General features: G+C 54.9%; 8 protein-coding genes across 8 annotated transcripts; 4 read left to right on the top strand and 4 right to left on the bottom strand.

The window, feature by feature from the left end:
- Window positions 1-88: 88 nt before the first annotated feature.
- CLUP02_11752 (uncharacterized protein) lies at window positions 89-3,090 on the top strand (the record flags this gene model as incomplete). Its single annotated transcript, XM_049290719.1, has 2 exons — window positions 89-2,554; window positions 2,635-3,090. The coding sequence occupies 2 exons, from the start codon at window positions 89-91 to the stop codon at window positions 3,088-3,090; spliced, it is 2,922 nt and encodes a 973-aa protein (XP_049147864.1).
- An 858-nt stretch (window positions 3,091-3,948) lies between these two features.
- On the bottom strand, window positions 3,949-5,339 carry CLUP02_11751 (Ulp1 protease family protein; the record flags this gene model as incomplete). Its single annotated transcript, XM_049290718.1, has 6 exons — window positions 3,949-3,997; window positions 4,183-4,734; window positions 4,806-4,929; window positions 5,052-5,066; window positions 5,178-5,205; window positions 5,295-5,339. The coding sequence occupies 6 exons, from the start codon at window positions 5,337-5,339 to the stop codon at window positions 3,949-3,951; spliced, it is 813 nt and encodes a 270-aa protein (XP_049147863.1).
- Window positions 5,340-5,563: 224 nt separating this feature from the next.
- Window positions 5,564-6,416, top strand: CLUP02_11750 (uncharacterized protein; the record flags this gene model as incomplete). The annotated part of the gene is made up of 2 exons (XM_049290717.1): window positions 5,564-5,768; window positions 6,325-6,416. 2 exons carry the CDS (start codon window positions 5,564-5,566, stop codon window positions 6,414-6,416), a joined length of 297 nt encoding a protein of 98 aa, XP_049147862.1.
- Window positions 6,417-8,743: 2,327 nt separating this feature from the next.
- Window positions 8,744-9,465, bottom strand: CLUP02_11749 (stress-induced bacterial acidophilic repeat domain-containing protein; the record flags this gene model as incomplete). Its single annotated transcript, XM_049290716.1, has 4 exons — window positions 8,744-8,942; window positions 9,061-9,180; window positions 9,245-9,358; window positions 9,431-9,465. 4 exons carry the CDS (start codon window positions 9,463-9,465, stop codon window positions 8,744-8,746), a joined length of 468 nt encoding a protein of 155 aa, XP_049147861.1.
- Window positions 9,466-10,981: 1,516 nt separating this feature from the next.
- On the bottom strand, window positions 10,982-11,533 carry CLUP02_11748 (uncharacterized protein; the record flags this gene model as incomplete). Its single annotated transcript, XM_049290715.1, has 1 exon — window positions 10,982-11,533. One exon carries the CDS (start codon window positions 11,531-11,533, stop codon window positions 10,982-10,984), a length of 552 nt encoding a protein of 183 aa, XP_049147860.1.
- A 225-nt stretch (window positions 11,534-11,758) lies between these two features.
- On the top strand, window positions 11,759-13,516 carry CLUP02_11747 (ThiF family protein; the record flags this gene model as incomplete). Its single annotated transcript, XM_049290714.1, has 3 exons — window positions 11,759-12,164; window positions 12,224-12,437; window positions 12,514-13,516. Coding segments are annotated over 3 exons (1,623 nt in total), but the record flags the coding sequence as incomplete, so codon positions are not given.
- A 225-nt stretch (window positions 13,517-13,741) lies between these two features.
- CLUP02_11746 (uncharacterized protein) lies at window positions 13,742-14,917 on the bottom strand (the record flags this gene model as incomplete). Its single annotated transcript, XM_049290713.1, has 4 exons — window positions 13,742-13,842; window positions 13,896-13,968; window positions 14,033-14,767; window positions 14,825-14,917. The coding sequence occupies 4 exons, from the start codon at window positions 14,915-14,917 to the stop codon at window positions 13,742-13,744; spliced, it is 1,002 nt and encodes a 333-aa protein (XP_049147858.1).
- A 704-nt stretch (window positions 14,918-15,621) lies between these two features.
- Window positions 15,622-17,889, top strand: CLUP02_11745 (chromo domain-containing protein; the record flags this gene model as incomplete). Its single annotated transcript, XM_049290712.1, has 1 exon — window positions 15,622-17,889. The coding sequence occupies one exon, from the start codon at window positions 15,622-15,624 to the stop codon at window positions 17,887-17,889; it is 2,268 nt and encodes a 755-aa protein (XP_049147857.1).
- Window positions 17,890-18,807: the final 918 nt, after the last annotated feature.

The raw sequence follows: 18,807 nt of genomic DNA, 5'->3' as shown, positions 1-18,807 counted from the left end.
GTTTTCCCACAGAATCAGCCGAAAGCTCCTACGTCTCGATAGACCCTCTGGACTCCTCTACTAGCAGCACAACGCAACGGCGGCCAAAATGGTTGACAAATACGACCCCCGTTTCCCCGGCCGTGTCATCAAGCAGGAGAACAACAATGACGGTGATGAGAGCATCTACGCGTCGACTGACGATGGCTTTAATGATGACAAAAGCGACGCCGGAAGCCCACCCGCCCCTGCTCGTCCGATCCTTCCCCAGTCAAAGTCGGAGAAGCTCATTGATTTTGGCGACGACTTCGATGACCCCAAGGATCTGGAAGCTACTGTCTCGGACACCAATCATGCCCGGACGATTACGAGTGTCGCTGTCATTAAGCAGGGCGATTCCCAAGAGACCGCGATTCCGCCTCGTGAGAACAACCCTTCCCCGATCGAGTCATTCGTTTCTGGTCGCAAGCCACTGAACCCATCCTCAGCCGAGTTTACCCCCAGCAGCACGAACAGAGACAATTTGTCGTCAAAGCAGTCATTCTCGTCCTACTCAGATGCTCGCCAAAGTTTGGACGCGGGAGTTGGCCTTTTCGCCATGAAGTCTCGCCTCAGCCGGCTCGAGGCCGATCACGAAGCCCTCAAAAGCGAAAATGAGAGCCTCGAATACGTCAACGAATCGCTAAGGCATCAAGCGAACTTGGACCAGGACACAATCGCCAAGCTCAGGGAAGATATCAAGGAGGCCAATCTTCTCCGATGCAGAGCGCAGACTTACTCTGTCGAACAGAATGAGCGAAGCAGCAAGGATCAAGAAGTACTGAGCAGACTCCAAGACGATCTCGACCATAGTCAAGAGCAGCTCACAGAATACAAGGCGAAGTATGCCGGAGCGGTCGCAAACAATGCACCTCTCGTTGCTCAGCTCCAGGCCATGCAGAACTGCCTTCTCAACGCTGTTGAGCGGGCCAAGATGTACGAGGCCTTCATGCGCTCCTTTATCACTGATCACCCAGAGGTTACAGAAGCTTTCGCAGTCATTGGAGTCTCTCCTGATGACGGCACAACCACGAAGCCTGGTCTCTCGACGGTTCTTGGCATCAATGACGAGCCTTTGATATCATTTGAGGACCATTTTCCAGCTCTCCAGACACCTTCCAAGCCCCAGAACGTTGATCGAGACAACCAGGCCACTTTCCCGAAGCCCGAGTTCCCCTCCACCTTCAAGGAAGCCCTCGTCACGCCCGACGCTTTGGCTGAAAAGCAGCACCCTGCTCCCGTCATTGAACACCTTGACAACCAGAACACCGAGACTGCAACTAGCACGGCCGACACCATGACTGGGCTCGACTGGAGTGATGGCAGCGATAACATCTGGGACAGTCCATTTCAGAAGGAGCGCGCGCTGCAGACGCACCAGCGTACCGTTGGAAGTCGTCACCCTTCAGCGGTGCCGGGTATGTTGAAATACGGCCTTCGGTATATACGCGATGGGGCTGGTCAGAAGCTAACCGCCGACAATGGCGTATCAGATGTGTCTTCCAGGACGATCATCATGACTGGACTTCCCGATGAGGTTCACGTCCAGCGCATCCTTGAGCACATCCGAGGCGGTCGAATTCTCAAGGCCCACGCGATGCCGATGGGAACTAGTGATAATCGTTTCAACCATGCGTACATTGAGTTCACCTCTCCTGAGGATGCTAAGGCGTTTTTTCAATACAGCCTGGACCGCGGTCGCGAAATCGGATTCACCACGGCTGATGGTAATTCAGTTCAAGTCCGCATCAGCATGCCCAACACGGACTCATTTCCCCTCAAGGACTCAATCCTCACCATGATTCGCGAGGGAAATACTCGATGCCTCACCGTCACCGGATTCCCCGTCAAGGATCTGCACATGGTTCTCAAAAGAGCTGGGCTGGCGTCCACCTTCGCTGAAGTCATCACGCACTTTGCGTACACCGACGAGAAAAGCTTTCAGATCTCATTCTCCAGCATTGAGTCAGCTGTGCTTGTTCGTAAGTGTATCATCGGATCCCCTCTTTATAGCGGATCACGCGAGGGGCACGATGTCATCTTCTGCCCGGACCCGTGCGATGCCTCGCTCGATGATCTTCTCCAGATTCGACACCTCCCTACATCCCGCTCATTCAATACCGATGCCATCTCCTCAAAGAACGCCCGCGGCTTTCAGACCAAAGAAGAGGCTGAGGCCGAGGATCAGCGCTATCAAGAGGCATGGCTTGCGAATGCCCACTCAAATGATCCGGAGGAAGAGGCAGAGCTCGATGCATTCCGAGAAAGACAGAAGCCCATTACTTGGGAGAAAGGCGCAAACTGGGACGAGGCCGTTGAGTACATGGCTTATGATCCTGATCAGAGAAAAGAGGTTCGTCACCGCAAAGATTCCAAATCAGGTGCCTTTCAAATGTGGTATTCTGCTGGCTGGGCCTACACCACAGAGCAGTCGCAGAAGGAATGGCTGCACTATAATATCGACAGCACTAACCCTTATACCCAGCAGACTGCGGATTTGATATACCAGAGCACTGGCGCGATTGATCAACGAAAGGTGAATGCCTATCTTCGAACCAAGAATAAGAAGCAACATGAGCAAGACCATGACGCTAACCAAAGCGCCAACAGCAACAGCAAATCATCGTTGACGACGGCGGCGTTGATGGAGACGCAGAGCAGTCTTTGAATGACGGATCGGCCGCTCGCCGCTCCAACCTCTCGGCCAAGCTTTTCGCGGAGTCCATTGGTATGAGGGGCAACGATCGATCAGTTCCCGTCACTGCCGTATTGCCAATTGCCGGCACCGAGTACAACCGCGTCGGCGGTAACACTGGACTGGGAGTCCCGTCTCTTCTAGACGCTCCGTCGATCCCGAACACCAATGTACCGACTACGCCTTTGGCATTCCGTCAGCGCCTTCAGGAGATGAACCATGCTCCTTCGTCCGTCGCTCCATCGGTCATGAGCAGAGGTGTAGCCCTGCACGGAATCACAAAGGCAGGATTCAACAAGCTGGCAGCCCGGGTTGCGCAAGACAAGCGCGAAGCGAGCATCAAGAAGGCTCGCAAGGATGATGGCCCCTTTTGGTAACGGGAGTGGATAGGAATGGGGAAGAATGCGGCCAGGGATCTTGCGATTGCGTGTCGGGATGACGACTTTTTTGCCATCTTGTGGACGGTCTATTGGGCTTTGGTTGGTGAGCGCAGAGCGATAGATTGATGGTCCAGCTCAGAGATGGTTTGGAGAAAGATTCTCAACTAGCGTGATACAGCTAATTCCGTTTACATGAGTTTCAGGTCCCAAGCGAAACGCGTAATTTTGACGAAGGCATGATGAGGTGATGCTTGTCGAGAGTTCGCGGCAATGCATGCACGATGCATCAAAGCAATCCAACATACCTTACAAATAATGGCGAGGATGAGGATGAATGGGAATAAGATCAAATGTATCTCTCCTGGCTAACCGTCCGACATTGGGACGCCAAAAACGCCTCGCCTTTGCATTGTCTTGATTTGGACCCCTCTCTTGCTCCTCTACTACGGCCATCCGTCTTGGACTTTCTACTCCAACGTGGCCCCGCCAGAATGGCCCGCAGCGTCGGCCTTCTACGTCCATCATCTCACAGTGCCTCATCTTGCCCACAACCTCTGATCGTCGCTGAATCGTCGTTTCGTATCTCGGCGGATGGAATCGGCTCGATGGGATCTCTCGGACGCGTCGGTTTCCGCTCGTCACTCCCGTCTTCCACTACCAAATGCTTACATTCCTCTGCCCCCTCTCTCATGTGGTTGAATAAAATACACTTGTGCATGCGTTCGTGGATATCGTATATCGAAACATTTAAATAAAGTCGTCGACAAGGATGTGACTGTGCTGAATCACGGTCTCGTTGTCGTTCTTTCGTTCGAGTTTTGTAGGGGTAAGGTACGGAGGGTGGCCTATGGTTGACTACTCGATCCGTGGCGGCGTCTTTGACGAGTACGGTGATGCGCTTCTCCTTTTTGAAGGAAGGGGTGTCAGGGAACCCTCAAGACAAGTTTACGGTTTTGACGCTTCAAAGATTGGGGAGTACAGGTACAGTAAGGAGGATGATAGTACTGCCATCATCCACATGCCGCAGAGACCAAAAAAAGACAAAGACCAAATTCAGTGGAGGGGGTAATTTGAGGGATTAGCGCTTACGATCTCCTCCGCTCGCCCTCCTTGCGCAAGCTCTCGATAATTTTGAGCATCTCTTTACGTCCGCCGTGGCTGTCAATCAGCTTATTGGCCATGCTCATGCTGACCTTTTCGCGAGCGTTGGCGCTGAGGAGGCGCTTGATGAGCAGGTGGCGCATTAGGATACACACAAACACGCCGCAGTCGCTGCCGTTCTCCTGCTGGGGAGAGTCGTCGAGGTTGAGATAGCGGAGTGGGCGGCCGAGGATCTCGGACATCTTGTGGGTGGCGAGGCGGCCTTCTGCGTAGTTTGCGCCGCCGAGGGAGTCGTAGTGGAAGGCGACGCCGTCGATGGCGCTGACGAGCAGCAGGGACCAGTGGGAGCCGCCCTCGGCCTGGGCGACGTTGCGGGCGTCATTGATGGGGAGGAAGATGTGTGTTACTTTGGAGAAGTCGGGGAGGGCGGAGCGGATCTGGCGCATGTCGGGCTCCTTCATGAGGAGGAAGGTCATTGAGGGCCGAAGCAGGATGATGCGGGCTTGAGGGTACTTGGGGAGGACTTCGCGTTCCAGCCATCTGCAGTTGGCAGTTGTTAGGAGGGTTCAGAATAGGTGGTTATCGTCAAACTGTAAGCGTTTGGGACTCACTCTTCCCAGAAAGCAATGTTCTGTGCAATTGTTAGCCAGGTAGGAGCAAGCGCAGGGTAGGAGGTGTGCCGTACGTTGTCTGTCAACCAGTCGTTCTTGAGCGACTTGATGTCTTCGTAGGTGACTGCAATCAACACGAGTAAGCCCAAATGGTTCCCGTGTGCTAAATCGGAGGTTCAAGTAGCCGGAACCTGCGGACTCGGTAGGGTCCCGGCACCTCGTCATCCATCAGAGGGTTTAACATACGGAGAATATCGTGATCTGCATCGTCCAAAAGAAGCTGTCAGCCGGGGCCATGATCATCACGGGGTGGTAGGATAACACCGCGGGAGGTGCAGCGCTTCATTGGGAGCAAGGAGGAGTGCGACTTACACGACAAGTAAGGTTGCTGCGGGGAGAGCTAGGACGCGATTCGGGTCAGTTCACTGGCGCTTGCGCTGAAACAGGACGGCCGCCCCTCTCATACTACCCCGCCGTTGCCAGCCTCACCACCGACGGCACTTGGGACCAGCAGCGACGAGACGAGATGGGCATGTGCTTGCCCGTCCGCGGCTGTCGTCCGACCTGGAGTGCAGGAGATGATGAAAGACTGTGACCTCATCAGGTCGCACTTCCCAGTGCTGCTGCGGCGGCGGCGGCGACGGTGAGGTGAGAGCAAGCTTGGCCAGGTCCAAGGACAAAGACGGGAAGGAGCAGGAGGTTGCAAGAAGAAAGATCTTACAGTGTCACCAAAGTGACGGGCCATCTTCCTGAAAGGCATGCTCAGGCGCGACTCGGACCTGTGGCCGGACTTTGTACTGCTCGTCGGGGAGGTCGAGGGGGAAAGCTGGAGGGATGCTGGTGGTGATACTGCCGAAGCCGATGCGGTAGAGGATATCGAAGACGTCGTCGAGGTCGAGCCGGAGCGGGAGGAGTTGATCGCTCGGGGCGGCGATGGTTGTCGGTTGCGAGAGGAGCGGAAGGGTAAGAAGCGGCTGTTTTTCGCAGGGAGTTGCGTCAGAGGGGGGATGCTTTGGTTCGGTTCCAGAAGAGCGACGATCTTTTCCAGGAAAGACTTTGGGGTAAGGTAGGTGAAGTACTGCGTAGGTACGTAGGTTGACGGGTGTGTGGTAGGGAACTTGAGGAACCGGTACAGAGTACGGATAGAAAGAAGACTGTGAACAAGGACGGGGAGAGAAGGGTTCCGAGAATAGGATCAATCGGGAGTAGAGTGGGAAGAGAGAACGGAGGACGAGGGGGGGTTAATTAGCCAAGGCTAAGAAATGAAATCAAAAAAATAATTCAGGGCCCTTTTTCGCATCCGCTCTTTTTTTTTTCTCGCTCGGGATTGATGAGCGGGGGGGGGGGGAGGGACGAGGGTCTCTGTTGTTTCTGCGTGGGCGGTGGGAAACTTCAGGATCCTCCTGGTCACAGGTTGTAGACGGAGCGGAGCGTAGGTGTTCGCTATGGACGACGGTGGGGAAGCGAACGGGGAGAAAAGACGATGAACGGGGCTGACTGGGCTGGCTGGGTACCTCAGGTGCACTGGAGTTGGGCTGGTTCCGTGCATGCAGCGGGCAGTGTGTGCAGTGCAGCTCGGATGAGAGAGGCACAGAGGTGCTGACTCTCTGAGTCTCTGAGGATCAGAAGATGGGGCTTGAACGACGAGTGACGACGGGGTGAGACGTGGCCCAGGAGTGGCGCAGCACTATGATGGGAGGAAAAAGAGACGAAAAATGCGAGGTGACGAGGTGACGAGGTGCCGACAAGCCACACTTGTGGGGGAGCCGAGGAGCTAGGGCCACTATCCTGGGCTTAACCTGATTCGGAAGAGGGTCTCCACTCTCCCATGGTGCCTCCGGCGCACCCTCCAGAACCCAAGGGATGACGATGATGATGTTCCCGCCATGTTCTCGTTTGAATAAGCAGGCAGAGGATATAGGACTGAGAAACTGGAAGTGAGAGGAAGAAAGGCCTAATCGTACCTTGAATTGCTTAACCGGCTGATACCCGTATGCGGTACACCTGCTGCTGTTTGAACATCAACTGCCGCGGCCATCGTATAGGTGTGATGCACCGGCCGAGTCCGAGGGAGTACCAGGGACTGGGGGTATCGGGAGATCCTCGCAAAAGGTGTTTTTGGCGAGGATGCAAAAGCTGCACAATACAGTCGGTGGGAAGGGGTATAGCAAGGAGTCAAAAAAGTGTTTGCTTCAAAAAGACCATAGCACTTGCGTGGCAGCGTGGGCGAGGGGGGAAACACACGACTTTAACATGCGTCCCAAGGGAACAAAAAACGAAACGTGCTAGTCTCGATGGCCGATCATCTTCAAGACCTACCTTGCCCTACCTTACCTCAGTACCTACCTAAAAGACAGGGATGGGCAGGATGCCACAGTAGTAAAGGTAAGGTACGCGAGGAGGAAAAAGAAAGGGCCCCGAGGCCTGGAGTAGGTATGGAGAAACTCTACGTATTGCCGCTGCATCCCGATTCTGTTCTCGATTCCCACCAAAGAAACATCCCCTCTGCCTGCCTGCTTGTGACGACTGAATTGAGACGGTGAAGGGAGGAGTCACCATTGGAGAAGGAAGAGGGGGTGGGAGCCATGGCTAAGCCTCTAACTGAGAAAAACCTTTTCTCTCTCACAGTCAAGTCTCACTTACAGACCCTCCCCCTTCCCCCTCCTCCTCACTATCAGGTATCCTTCATTGAACAAGGTAAACTGAACTGGAGGTGAGATAATTGCTTGGTGCTGAGTCTCTAATTCGATCATCTCTCCATCTCCTCGCGGTCTCAATTCAAAGCAAGACGCTGGGGGTGAGCGACGGAGAAGAAAAAGGGCAGCCAAGTTTCACCTCGTCTACGTAGTACGTCACCGTGCTGCGGCATCATGATGCTGCTGAATCTGCGATACCACCCACCTGGCGCACTTCCCGCCGCAAACCCTTTTGGGACGAAAGTCACGGAAAGGAAAAAGGCACCCAATGTCATCGGCCGGGTCTAGCCATTCCCGCCTGGGACTAGAACAAGCCGCTCGCTACTTTTTTGCCTAGCCCAAAATCTTTACCGTAGAGAACGTACTCCCGCCAACAGGTCGAGTCGCACGAAAACGCTCGCGGCTTCAGTGACGAAGCCAAGTCCATCACTGGTGCAGTGGACCCTCAATCCGCAGTACTTGGGTACGTCAATCCATCAAGAGGTGGAAAAGCGCAGGCGGGGGGGGGGGAGGAAAGGAAAACGCTCGTCACTTGCATCGGCGTCTGCCGAACGTGGCTTGCTCCTCCCAAGGGCCCCGACCCAGAGCGCCAAGTTGATCAACTAGCCCAAGCAACCCACCCGCAGGGCTGGTGAACGGACATGGGGTGCCGGTGGAGAATGGCCTAGCCAAAGGGTCGATTCGGTCTGGGAAAGGAAGGACTCATGGATTCAATGCATCTCAGCTGCTGCACTCTCTCTCGTAGCACACTTATCCTGGAGCAAGATAGGTAGGATCAATCTGGTTGGAAAATGCCGAAGGGGGTCTTGAACAATTGACTTTGAAAATCGTGCGTTTTTGCACCACCCTGCCACCTTCTTCGACCGTCCGGGATTGATATGGTGGGGGTCCGAGAGAGTGAGAGAGGAAAGGGAGGCGCCGAGAGCACGCAAAACCTCGGAGCCATCCGCTCACGGCCCGGAAGTGGGACGAAACGCCTGACAGGGCAATGCAATAGGAAGTCAGCAATGTCGTTGGTCAGGCATCTAGAATCCTGGAATCTCAATTGTGGTATTTCCTCAGGGTAGACCCTGTCGTGGAGGCAATCCTATCTTTCTCGCCCATCAATCATGTCTCATGTTCCATCCTTTTGTGTTCCGGATATCGTACAATCGTTGCTTCGTCCTGTTGTCCTGTGTCGTTGCGCTCAAATAAACATGGGAGTAGAGCTCTGAGTGCTGCTATCTTGCGATAACAAACATCTCAGTCCGATCCACCCGCAAGACCCCCCTTGCGTCCCGCCTCGCGCGCTCTCTCTGAGCCGGGCTCAAACGAGCCGGACGACGCCTTGCCGCCCTCGGAAGCAACCTCGCGCAGCTTGTCGGCGTCCATGCTGGCGAAACCGCCCGTGTGGCTTGCGTGCCCACCCTTGGCCGCGATCTCTTGAACCTCCTCCTTGGGTCTGCGGTCGCGTTAGCAATCTTTCCATACAATACAAGCGCATATGCGAGGCATAATGTTGAGTTAAGCTTGATTTGTGAAGGAGCCGGACGCCGGAGGATTATACGAAGCCAGCTTACCGGTTGGCGAAGTTGCCGGGGTTGGTGTTGCCGGTGGCCGAGTGGGTCTCGGCTTCGATTCCGCCGCCGTGGCTGGCGTGACCTCCCTTGGCCGCAATCTCGCGAACCTCCTCCGTGGGGCTGTTGAAGATTGTCAGATACATGATAGTGAAAGACAACATATCTCACGGCAGAAATAACGTACCGGTTCGCAAAGTTACCAGGGTTTGTGTTGCCGCTGGGTACCTCCTGTGGGATGCCACCGCCGTGGCTGGCATGGCCGCCTTTGGCTGCGATCTCGCGGACCTCCTCAGTGGGACTTTATTCCGTTAGCACTTACTCAAGAGTCAAGAGATATGTAGACGCTGGGGAATGGTACTGAGAAACATACCGGTTAGCAAAGTTTCCGGGGTTGGTGTCGGCCATGATGATGATTTGAGGTATGGAATTCGTGTAAGTGGTAGTGGTTTCGACTTGAGATGGGAAGTGATTGTTCGTGGGTGTGATGTGGAAATGACGATTCGAGGCTAAGAGGAGAGCTTCGTGGATCTTTATATCAACTGCAAAAGACGAGTACCTTTGTACTTAAGAAAGGTAGGGGAGGAGCTGCTCAATAAGAGATAGGTGCAGCTGTTGCCTGCTCAGCTGCACAGTTCCTTCCTTGTGACGTTTGTTCTAGGCAAACGAGCCTTCCCCTCCTGTAGATCGCTGTTGCCAACCACATAATATGACGAGGAAAGACCACACCTGCACGCTCTACCCCAAATTAACACCATGAAGAACTTCACAAATGCACTACCTAAATTGCTGGAATCTTGTGCAGATTGAACAAACCATGTCGCCAGAGACCAACTGATTGGCGATGAAGTTGTCTAGAACCGCCATGCCTGGACTTGAACTGACATCACCCCTTCGTCAAACCTGCCAAGAAGTCCACAAAACGCCCCTATAGACCACTCCAGACCGTTGGAGATACCCTGCGCACCTTAGTCTGACGATCTGTTTGTTTACTTTTCTTTAATCTTGACCACACAGAATATCGTATTGCGACGCGTTCGCACCCTTGACGTTGGGCAAAATGACGTCGGCTCACAAGATCGTCATTGGGATATTTTCTGATTTGCTATCCTTGAAACGCTAGGCTGATATCCCTGCCAGAGTAAACAATGCACATGGTGACAAACGAAATCTTCACCGCATGATATTCATCAGGCAAACCCAAGAAGCACGTCGAATTTATGTTTGATATCTCTTTTGATGTAGACACAAATTCCATCAACAGGGTGCATTAGGGGTCTATCCTCCCTGGCTACTTAATTGGACCTCCTCGGTTCCTCGTACTGCCCATCCTATTTGATGCCGTTCCAGTGCCTCCAAGACGCTCTCAGTCTGTACCCAGTCTGCAGCCTGAACATCGGAAAGTAGTGGTGGACCAACAGCAGCTCAACTACGACATTGGTTCCGTGTACACTCTCCGCCACAACGTTTACTTGACACGGTTCGCGTCTTGTAGAGGTTTCCCGGCCTTGGCAACTCTATAAACGTCGTAGACACGATCGCGGTCGCCAGGCAATAAAATAGTGAGCGCCATCGAGACTGTTTGCCAGCTTCCAGTTGTATCCCCAATCAAGGATTACCGCACTCGACTTTTCGTCCAATAAATGGGACCCTCTAGGGGTTCCCTTACGTCTCAAGGAAAGCTTCCCTCGTCATGTCTCGCTCGGAGCCAACGATTCTCTAGCATCAGGAATCCTCTGAAAGATGGACCGTCTGCTCATGGATATATCCCAAGTGTGCTGCGGAACCATGAGAAAGTCTCAGGCCCCTTTCGTAGACGGAAAAATCATGCTCTGGTGCGCCATGCTTTCAGCCGCTGTCGTGATCAAGTCCGTCAAAGATCCCTCTCTGCCGGTGATAGTAGTAAATATACCACCATCAAGCCTTATGTGCTGAAGGCAGGGTTCTGCTCCATCGTGCTCGAAATGTGCTTCCGCAGCGCAGCCCACCGGCTCGAAGTCGCACTCGTAGTCGTCTCGTGCGATCCCGCCTCCTCAACCGCCATCGCACCAGCGCCAGCACCGCTGGCATTCACAGCAGCTGGCACGGAAGCCAATGCTGCCATACTAGCCCCGAACCTCGCCACCTCAGCCTTGACAACCTTCTCCTTCCTCTTCAGCGCGCCCGGCCTGCTCTTGAGACTCTTATGCCTGACCTTGCCCTCGCGCAGCTGATCCAGCGTCTGCGCGCCCGCCTCCAGCTCCGGCAGCGCGTCGGCGAGCGACTCCATGGTCGCGACGAGCTTCTTGTTCGGTCTCCGGCGCTTCAGGGCCTTGCCGCTGCCGGGGGCCGTCTTGGCGACTTTGCTGAGGAAGGCGCTGTGTTTCATCGTCCGCTTGTCTTTTTTGTTGGTGAGGAAGCCGTCGTCGACTTGGGCTTCGGGGCGGAGGGTCTTGTGCGGCGCGAGGGGGTGGATGTCGCCGCGGATGCGGGCCATGCGCTTTTCGCGGGCTGAGAGGGCTTTTGTTGGTGCTGTGGGCGCCTTGGAGGCGTTAGTTTGGGGAGCGGCGACGAGGAGGAATCAGATCGCATTACCATCTTGAGTGACCTGTGTACTGAAGGTTCTAGAGAGTTGTATGGTTGAGACGGCTCGAGTTCAAAGTCGGATCTGGGACAAAGTGGGATGCAAAGTACTGGAGTTTGAGGACGCACTTGACTTGACCCAAAGCTTCAAAAATTCGTGGTGGGGCCGAAAAGACAGAGAGATGTGGGTCTTCTAGAATCGCGGGGTCGGAGATCGGGGGCGGAACCTCCGACATTTTATACAGGTCCGCCCCGCCGCTCACAAATTCCGCGCTTGGGGAGTCATCGATTCTCACTTACACCGCAGACCGCGCAGACCGCGCAGACCGACGCAATTATGGGCAAAGTCGAAGAGCTGCGACGCAAAGTCGCAGAGGCTGAACTCGACCTTAGGAACCTCAAGGAACAGCTGGCCAGCGCAGAGAAAGAGGCACAGGACGAAGCTTCAGCATCATCATCATCTCAACCCTGGAAATGGCCCCTGCAACCCGAGGATTATGAGAGATATGGACGACAGCTCATCATACCCCAAGTAGGTGTCAAAGGTGAGCTTTATTAATGGCACACAATTTGTGAAATAACTCCACTGAAACGAGACTCCTAGGACAAATAAGACTGAAAAAGTCCAAGATCCTCATCATCGGTGCCGGGGGTCTGGGATGCCCCGCAGCGGCCTACATCGCCGGAGCAGGGGCCGGCACCATCGGCCTCGTCGACGGCGACGTCGTCGAAGTCTCCAACCTCCACCGCCAAGTCGCACACTCGACCGACAGGGTCAGCATCTCAAAGGTCGAAAGCGCAATCACATACCTAAAGGGGTACGCAGACACCCTCCCCTCCCATTTCCTCTAACCACATTCTCCACGAAAGCTCACACTCACCCACCCCTCCCAGCCTCAACCCCCTAGTAACATACCATCCACACAAAACACACCTAACCCCAACCAACGCCGAAGAAATCGTCTCCCAATACGACCTCGTCCTCGACTGCACCGACCACCCAACCTCCCGCTACCTCATCTCCGACATCTGCGTCCTCCTCCAGAAACCCCTCGTCTCCGCCTCGGCCTTTCGCACAGACGGCCAGCTCATCATCCTCAACTCCCCCGCCGCGCCGCAGGGGACTCTGGAAGGCGCAGGACCATGCTACCGCTGCGTGTTCCCCAAGCCGCCGCCACCCGACAGCGTCGTCAGCTGCGGCGAAGGCGGCATCCTCGGGCCCGTGGTTGGCGTCATGGGCGTCCTGCAGGCTCTCGAGGCGATCAAGCTCGTTGCCTTGGGGGCGGTCGATCCCGATGTGACGGACAAGAGCGCGACTGCGGCGGCGCCTTCGCTTCTCATCTTCTCGGGCGCGGCGACGTCGGGACAGTTTAGGTCTGTTCGTATGCGGGGCCGGAGGAAGGACTGCTTCGCTTGCTCTGCGGCGTCGACGCTTTCTCTCGAGACTCTGCGATCGGGATCGCTGGACTATGTGTCGTTTTGCGGTGTGTCTGCGCCGGTCAGCATACTCGCTCCCGAGGAGCGTGTCTCTGCGACCGAATACGAGCGGGTGTCCAAGGAGAAAGGTGGCCGACATCTTTTGCTGGACGTTCGAGAGCGCGAAAACTTTGACATTTGTAGCATCGATGGCGCTGTAAGCGTACCGATTGCAAAGTTCATGAAGGAGACGCAGCGGTCCAGCGAGGGAGTTCAGCCTCAACCTGAGTGGCTGCCGTCGGATTTCCCAGAGGATTCGCCCATTTACCTTGTTTGCAGGGTCGGCAACGACTCACAGCTTGCGGCAAAGCGTTTGAAAGATCTAGCGCTGGACAACAATGGCAAAAGATTCATTGGAGACATTGACGGTGGCATGCGGGCGTGGAAGAGAGACGTGGACCCCACGTTGCCTTTTACCTGAGATGGAGCGAAACGGGGCCACTGGAGAGAAAAGATTTGGATATAAAAAAGTTGAATTTGTTCTGACGAGGGGGGCTGGGTCGTCATGATACATACTTTTCCTACGCGATACCCCTATTGCTACAAAGAGAGGAGGGCTGCCTTCGCCCGCTAGCCATGATCCTGATTAATCCTAAAGAAACTGTTGTTGGCAGAGAGCCGTGCTGGGTGGTCGTTGGGTGGTACTCTACACGAAGCTGACACGCTTCTTGTTGAAGGCTCGCTGGTCCTTGAGCCATTGACGGTAGCCCTTGACGCTTGAGATTTTCTCGCCGTAGAAATCGGGGACTAGTAGAGATCAGCACGTGAGAGCGTGGCATATTGATGGGGAGTGTACTTACCAGGGTTACCAACAGAGGAGACAGAGGGGTCAACACGGTTCTTCTTGATGCGGGCGAAGAATTCCTTCTCCTTCTGCAGCAGTAATCCAGATTAGAAAAAGTCCTTGTCGTCCGGAACGTAGAAGAGGGCAACTTACCACCGTCATCTGAGTCTTCCACCTCTTGTTCAGCGTGTAGAACACCAGAGAACCAACGCTAGGTCCAATAAGCCATCCAAGAGCACCGAAGCCCATCGTCATAAGACCCATCGTAATGAAAGGATCCAGCGGAATCTGTGTCACCAACGGGTCCGCAATGCCAGTAGCCAAGATGCCAGCACCGCCAACAAAGGATCCCAATCCAGAAATGACGCTGAAGCCAAGCTGCCACCTTCTACGGGACTTGCGCAGCTGGAAGAAGGTCTCCCAGTCCAACCTGTCGCCCGGCGAAGGGGCGGACTTTTGTTGCGCCGCAGCGGAGGCGGTAGCGGTAGCGTTGCAGCGTTGGGAGCAGGGTTGGCGGACAACGCGGGCGACGATGGAGGACGAGGGGGATGCGGCAAAGGCGGCGCTGGTTCGGGCGATGGGGCCGGTTGTCGAGGCGAGACCAATTGGGCGGGCAGAGGCTTGGTGCTGCTTCATGGAGGCGGTCGAGTACGGGCATGCGGTGGTGCGGGCGATGGAAGAGGCAATCGATGCGCGGGCGGCGCCCTGGCCGGCGAGGCGGATGGCGAAGGTGCTCGTGGGCGTCAGCATATTTGCGAGGCCTTGGCGAAGAGTGTTGATTAGGTTCGGGTTGTCGTGGGCATCGACGTTGCGGTGCGCGCGGGTGGAGGGGAGATTTTCTTTTGGTGGTTTGGCTTTGGTTTGCGAAGAAAGAAATGGAAACCGAAGCTGGGATGTGGTGGATGGAGCTTTGTGCTCCTCGCGATGAGGTCAAGCTCGGCCCACCAAAGATTTGACGCCCTGCGCAGCGCGCCGGTAGACGCCCAGCCGCAGCTTCTGCACGGACCCTTTTGCAGCACCTGCTTCCCCGGATCGCATGATCCTGAATTCCAAGGGTACTTGGTGCCTTAGGTAATACAGCATCACGCTCAGCTAATTACTACCTAAAGGTGTTGTATAAGGTGGTAGGATTTGTTATATTAAAGATAAATACTAGTTGAACAGAATTGAGCAAGCTATTTGAGAAGCAGGGTTTTTTTTTATTTCTTTATATTTTGATTTTAAGAAGTAGACCAAAAAAATAATATTAAATAATAATTGATTTTTGATGATTAAAGAAGTTTGTAATGAAATAAAATATATCCTAATGTACTACTGCTAACTGATTTAATTCTAATGACTATTGGGATTTGTAGTGGCCATGCTGATGGAGAATAAGCTAATTAAAGTACTAAGGCTTCTAAGTTTCTTACCTCTCCCACCTAACCGGGCGCCACTGCCACGAAACACAGCGCAGGTATCGGCAAACCACGCGCAAAAATCAGGTACGAAATTTCGTGATATGAATGAAATTCTTCAATTGCTGTCGTATTTTTCTGACGCCTCTAGCCAGCGGCGTTGTCGAGAACAAAAGCGTTGTCTTTACTGGCGGAAACCGCGACACGACACGAGACGAACACGAACGCCGATTCCCAAACCACAGATACCTGCTTTAGACGACGGACGATCCTACCGAAGCCTTCTCCGACCTGCCGCTGCACCGTTTCGTCCAACGGAATCACAAAAAAGGCGCCAGGCGTGGCATGGTGGACTTCTCCGAAAGGAGCAAGAAAACCATGTCGCGACCTTCAAAGAAACTCGTCTGGTTCGGTGGTCAACCCCCCACCCCGGCCGACACCAGCAACGGCGCCGCCACGACCAACACTACCACCACATCTTCCGCATCCTCACTACCGACCCGGCAACCCCAACCGCCCCGAAAGAACCCCGAACCCGAGCCGCGCAGGCTCGCCGTAGTCCTCGAAGACCTCCCGACCTACCGCCGCTATAAACGCGGCTCCGGACCCCCTCTGCGACCGATAACCCTCGCTCCGCCGCGCGACTCGACGGCCTACATTCGCGACGAGTTTTTCGTCCCGCCCGCGCTCTCTGACGACGGTAAGAAGCGTCTTCAGTACGTGGTGGGATGGACCGATCTGCCGGCCGCGCGGGTCGTGATCGATGCCGAGCAGATATGCGACTACGTCTCGCCCATGGCATACGAGGAGTGGTGCTCTGCAAGAGCTGAGGAGCGGGATGAGGAGGAGCGCCGGCTGGAGGAGGCGGAGAATGTGCGCGCTGTGGAGGAGGCTGTGGCGAGGGAGAGGGGCGTCGCGATGCCAGGCGAGAAGGGTGGAAAGGGGGCGAAGAGGGGCCGGAAGAGGAAGCATGTAGCGGCGGAGGAGTTGAGGACACCACCACCCGCCACGGCCGCGGACGGAGTGAAGAAGAAACGGGGCAGGCCGAGGAAGAATGCGCCTTCGCTTTCTACGCCGTCCAAGAGCGCCTTGGTGGACGACTTCAAGGAGCTCGACACGGAAGGCGACGCGGACGTCGAGATGGAAGAAGTGGCCGATGACGAGGCCGACGACGAGGCCATCTTCAGGCAGCTCAATGGGACCGGGACAACAACACCTTTGATTCTGACGGAGGACTCATACGACTCTGGCGAACAGAGCAGTCTACCCGCGGGCCTAGAACCCCCGAGCAAGAAGCAGAGGACCCGGTCACCGAGACCGGCCTTTTCGCGGTTCATGCCGGGAATTGAGACGGACACCAGCAGCCGGAGCACGCCTTTCGACTCGTCCAGAGGCGCCACCAGCTCACCGGCCCTGCCGCCGCTACCACAACCGCCAGCGCCGGGTCTCCAGGGTAGTAGTGGCCGGCCTCGGGAGACGCCCATCTTCCCGCCGATACCCCCGGCCTCTGCGAACCACACATCCACGCCCACGGCTCCGCGGGTAGCAAAGACGCAGCAACCGCCGAAGCGGTCCCTCCTCTCAATACGAGATCCCCCTTCCACGCCTCAACAATCGTCCTCACCAAAGGTGCAAACACCTACACCAAAAGCGAGCAGTATGCTTCCCCCGCCAGCCACGGCGCCCCCCGCGCTGAACCCGACACAGAACGGGACGGGCACAAATACAGGCTGGAATCACACACCAATACCCAAGCCCGGCTCCACGCCTTTGATATCAAACACGACCCCCTGGACGATCTCCCTCGCGGCCTCAAAGTCCTCGTCCTCCTACTCCCAACTGACGCCCTCGCAGCCAGTTCAGTCAATAGAACAACCCATCTCTACGACGCCTATACCACTACCCAAGATACCGGGCCCAAAACCACACATCGCACCAACCTTACGAGAACCACAACAAGCAGCCCTACCACAAACCGCCTCAGCACCTCCCGCAACAACAACAGGCAGCAAAACCGCAGCCACAAACTCCAAACCCACCACAACCAAACTTCACACCGCGCGGAAAACCGGAACTGCAGCAGCATCAACAGCAACACAAGATGATGACGAAGAGGAAGACGAAGACGAACAAGTCTACGAAGTCCTCCGCATCGAAGGCTTCGAAGACCGCGTCTCCCGCCGCAGCGGCAAGAAACTAGGCCGCTTCTTCCAGGTCCGGTGGAAGGGCAACTGGCCCTCCTCCATGAACCCGACCTGGGAGCCAGAGTCCAACATCCCGCAGCACGTGATTCAGAGGTTCTACTTTAGAAAGGGCACCACGCCAAAGAGGAACGTGCAGGCGGGCGCCATGGATAAGTACCTCGTGCCGAAGAAGTACTCGTCCGTGTCGCGGGCGGTTGAGGGCGAGGACGAACTTGTCAGGGGCCATGGCGATCACAGTAATGGCAATGGTAATGGGGTCCCGGCTGCGGCTAAGGCTGCACTCGCGACAGAGGCCGGAGATGAGAATGCTATGGATCAGATTAAAGTCGAGGGCGATGATGATGAAGGCAACGATATGATGCTCGTTACCGACTTTCGAAACCTTCTTGACCCCGAGCGAAGGTTCTGAATAGCAATGACCAAGTTATGAGAGCGATTCCCTGCGAGCATCGAGTAGGATCAAAAATTGTGGTTTAGATTCGCGATCAGCGGGTAGCCACATATCAAACAATATTGAAATAAAAAAAGAATCAAACAGTGATACCAAGACCAGGATATCGTTTTTGCAGGCAACGTTGTGGGTCGCCCACTGGAAGTGATGTCCTCGAGTTGTATCCAAGCCTGGAGGACAAGAGATATGTCACCATCTTGTTTCAATTGGTTGTTTATAGACGTCCCACAAGCTCCCCACATCACGTATGGGATATATCTTCCAGTGTCGTGGAGACAATATGTAAACATGGGTGAAGCCCTTTTATGGTACCTTTCTAGAGGTTTGCGATGTTTTCCTGGTCTCTTGGATTTTCACTTTTGCAGTCGAGGTTCGCGAACATGATGACTCAAGAGTTGCTGAGACTCAAGTCAGCGAGAACGCAACTTACTCACCATCGGTCAGTTACGTATGCTTAGTGCGACCCGAATGAGGTACATGGAGAGCATAGCCAGATCGTTAAAATTATACATTTATTTCTTCGAGCTCTGGGATCTCGTTGACTTATAAAGTAAGAAGAAAGGATCAGATGATGCAGCACAGGCATTGTGGTCCGTTCTCCGCAGAGTAGTGTAGACTCAAGGGCAATGGCATTTCCAATCTCAGGTAAGGGATTGGAGCATTTGCACAGTATCTTCCAAATACCCTATGCCATCTTGTTAGACCAGCTTCGAATCCCATCAGCTCACGACGTTGACAGGTGCGAGTTATTGTCTGAAAATGATTCCGCAGCTCACCTCCGCCAATCCCGCATCCCACCGCCCGGGGTTTACATAAGCCAAACCCCTCCAACTCCGACGCGCGCGCATTCTCCGTCCGCCGGCTCCCCCGGCGCGC

This window comes from Colletotrichum lupini, chromosome 6 (genome assembly GCF_023278565.1).
Source record: "Colletotrichum lupini chromosome 6, complete sequence".
Lineage (NCBI taxonomy): Eukaryota > Fungi > Ascomycota > Sordariomycetes > Glomerellales > Glomerellaceae > Colletotrichum > Colletotrichum lupini.
The sequence above is the reverse complement of the archived record's forward strand: the minus strand, read 5'-3'. Positions and strand labels throughout refer to the sequence as shown.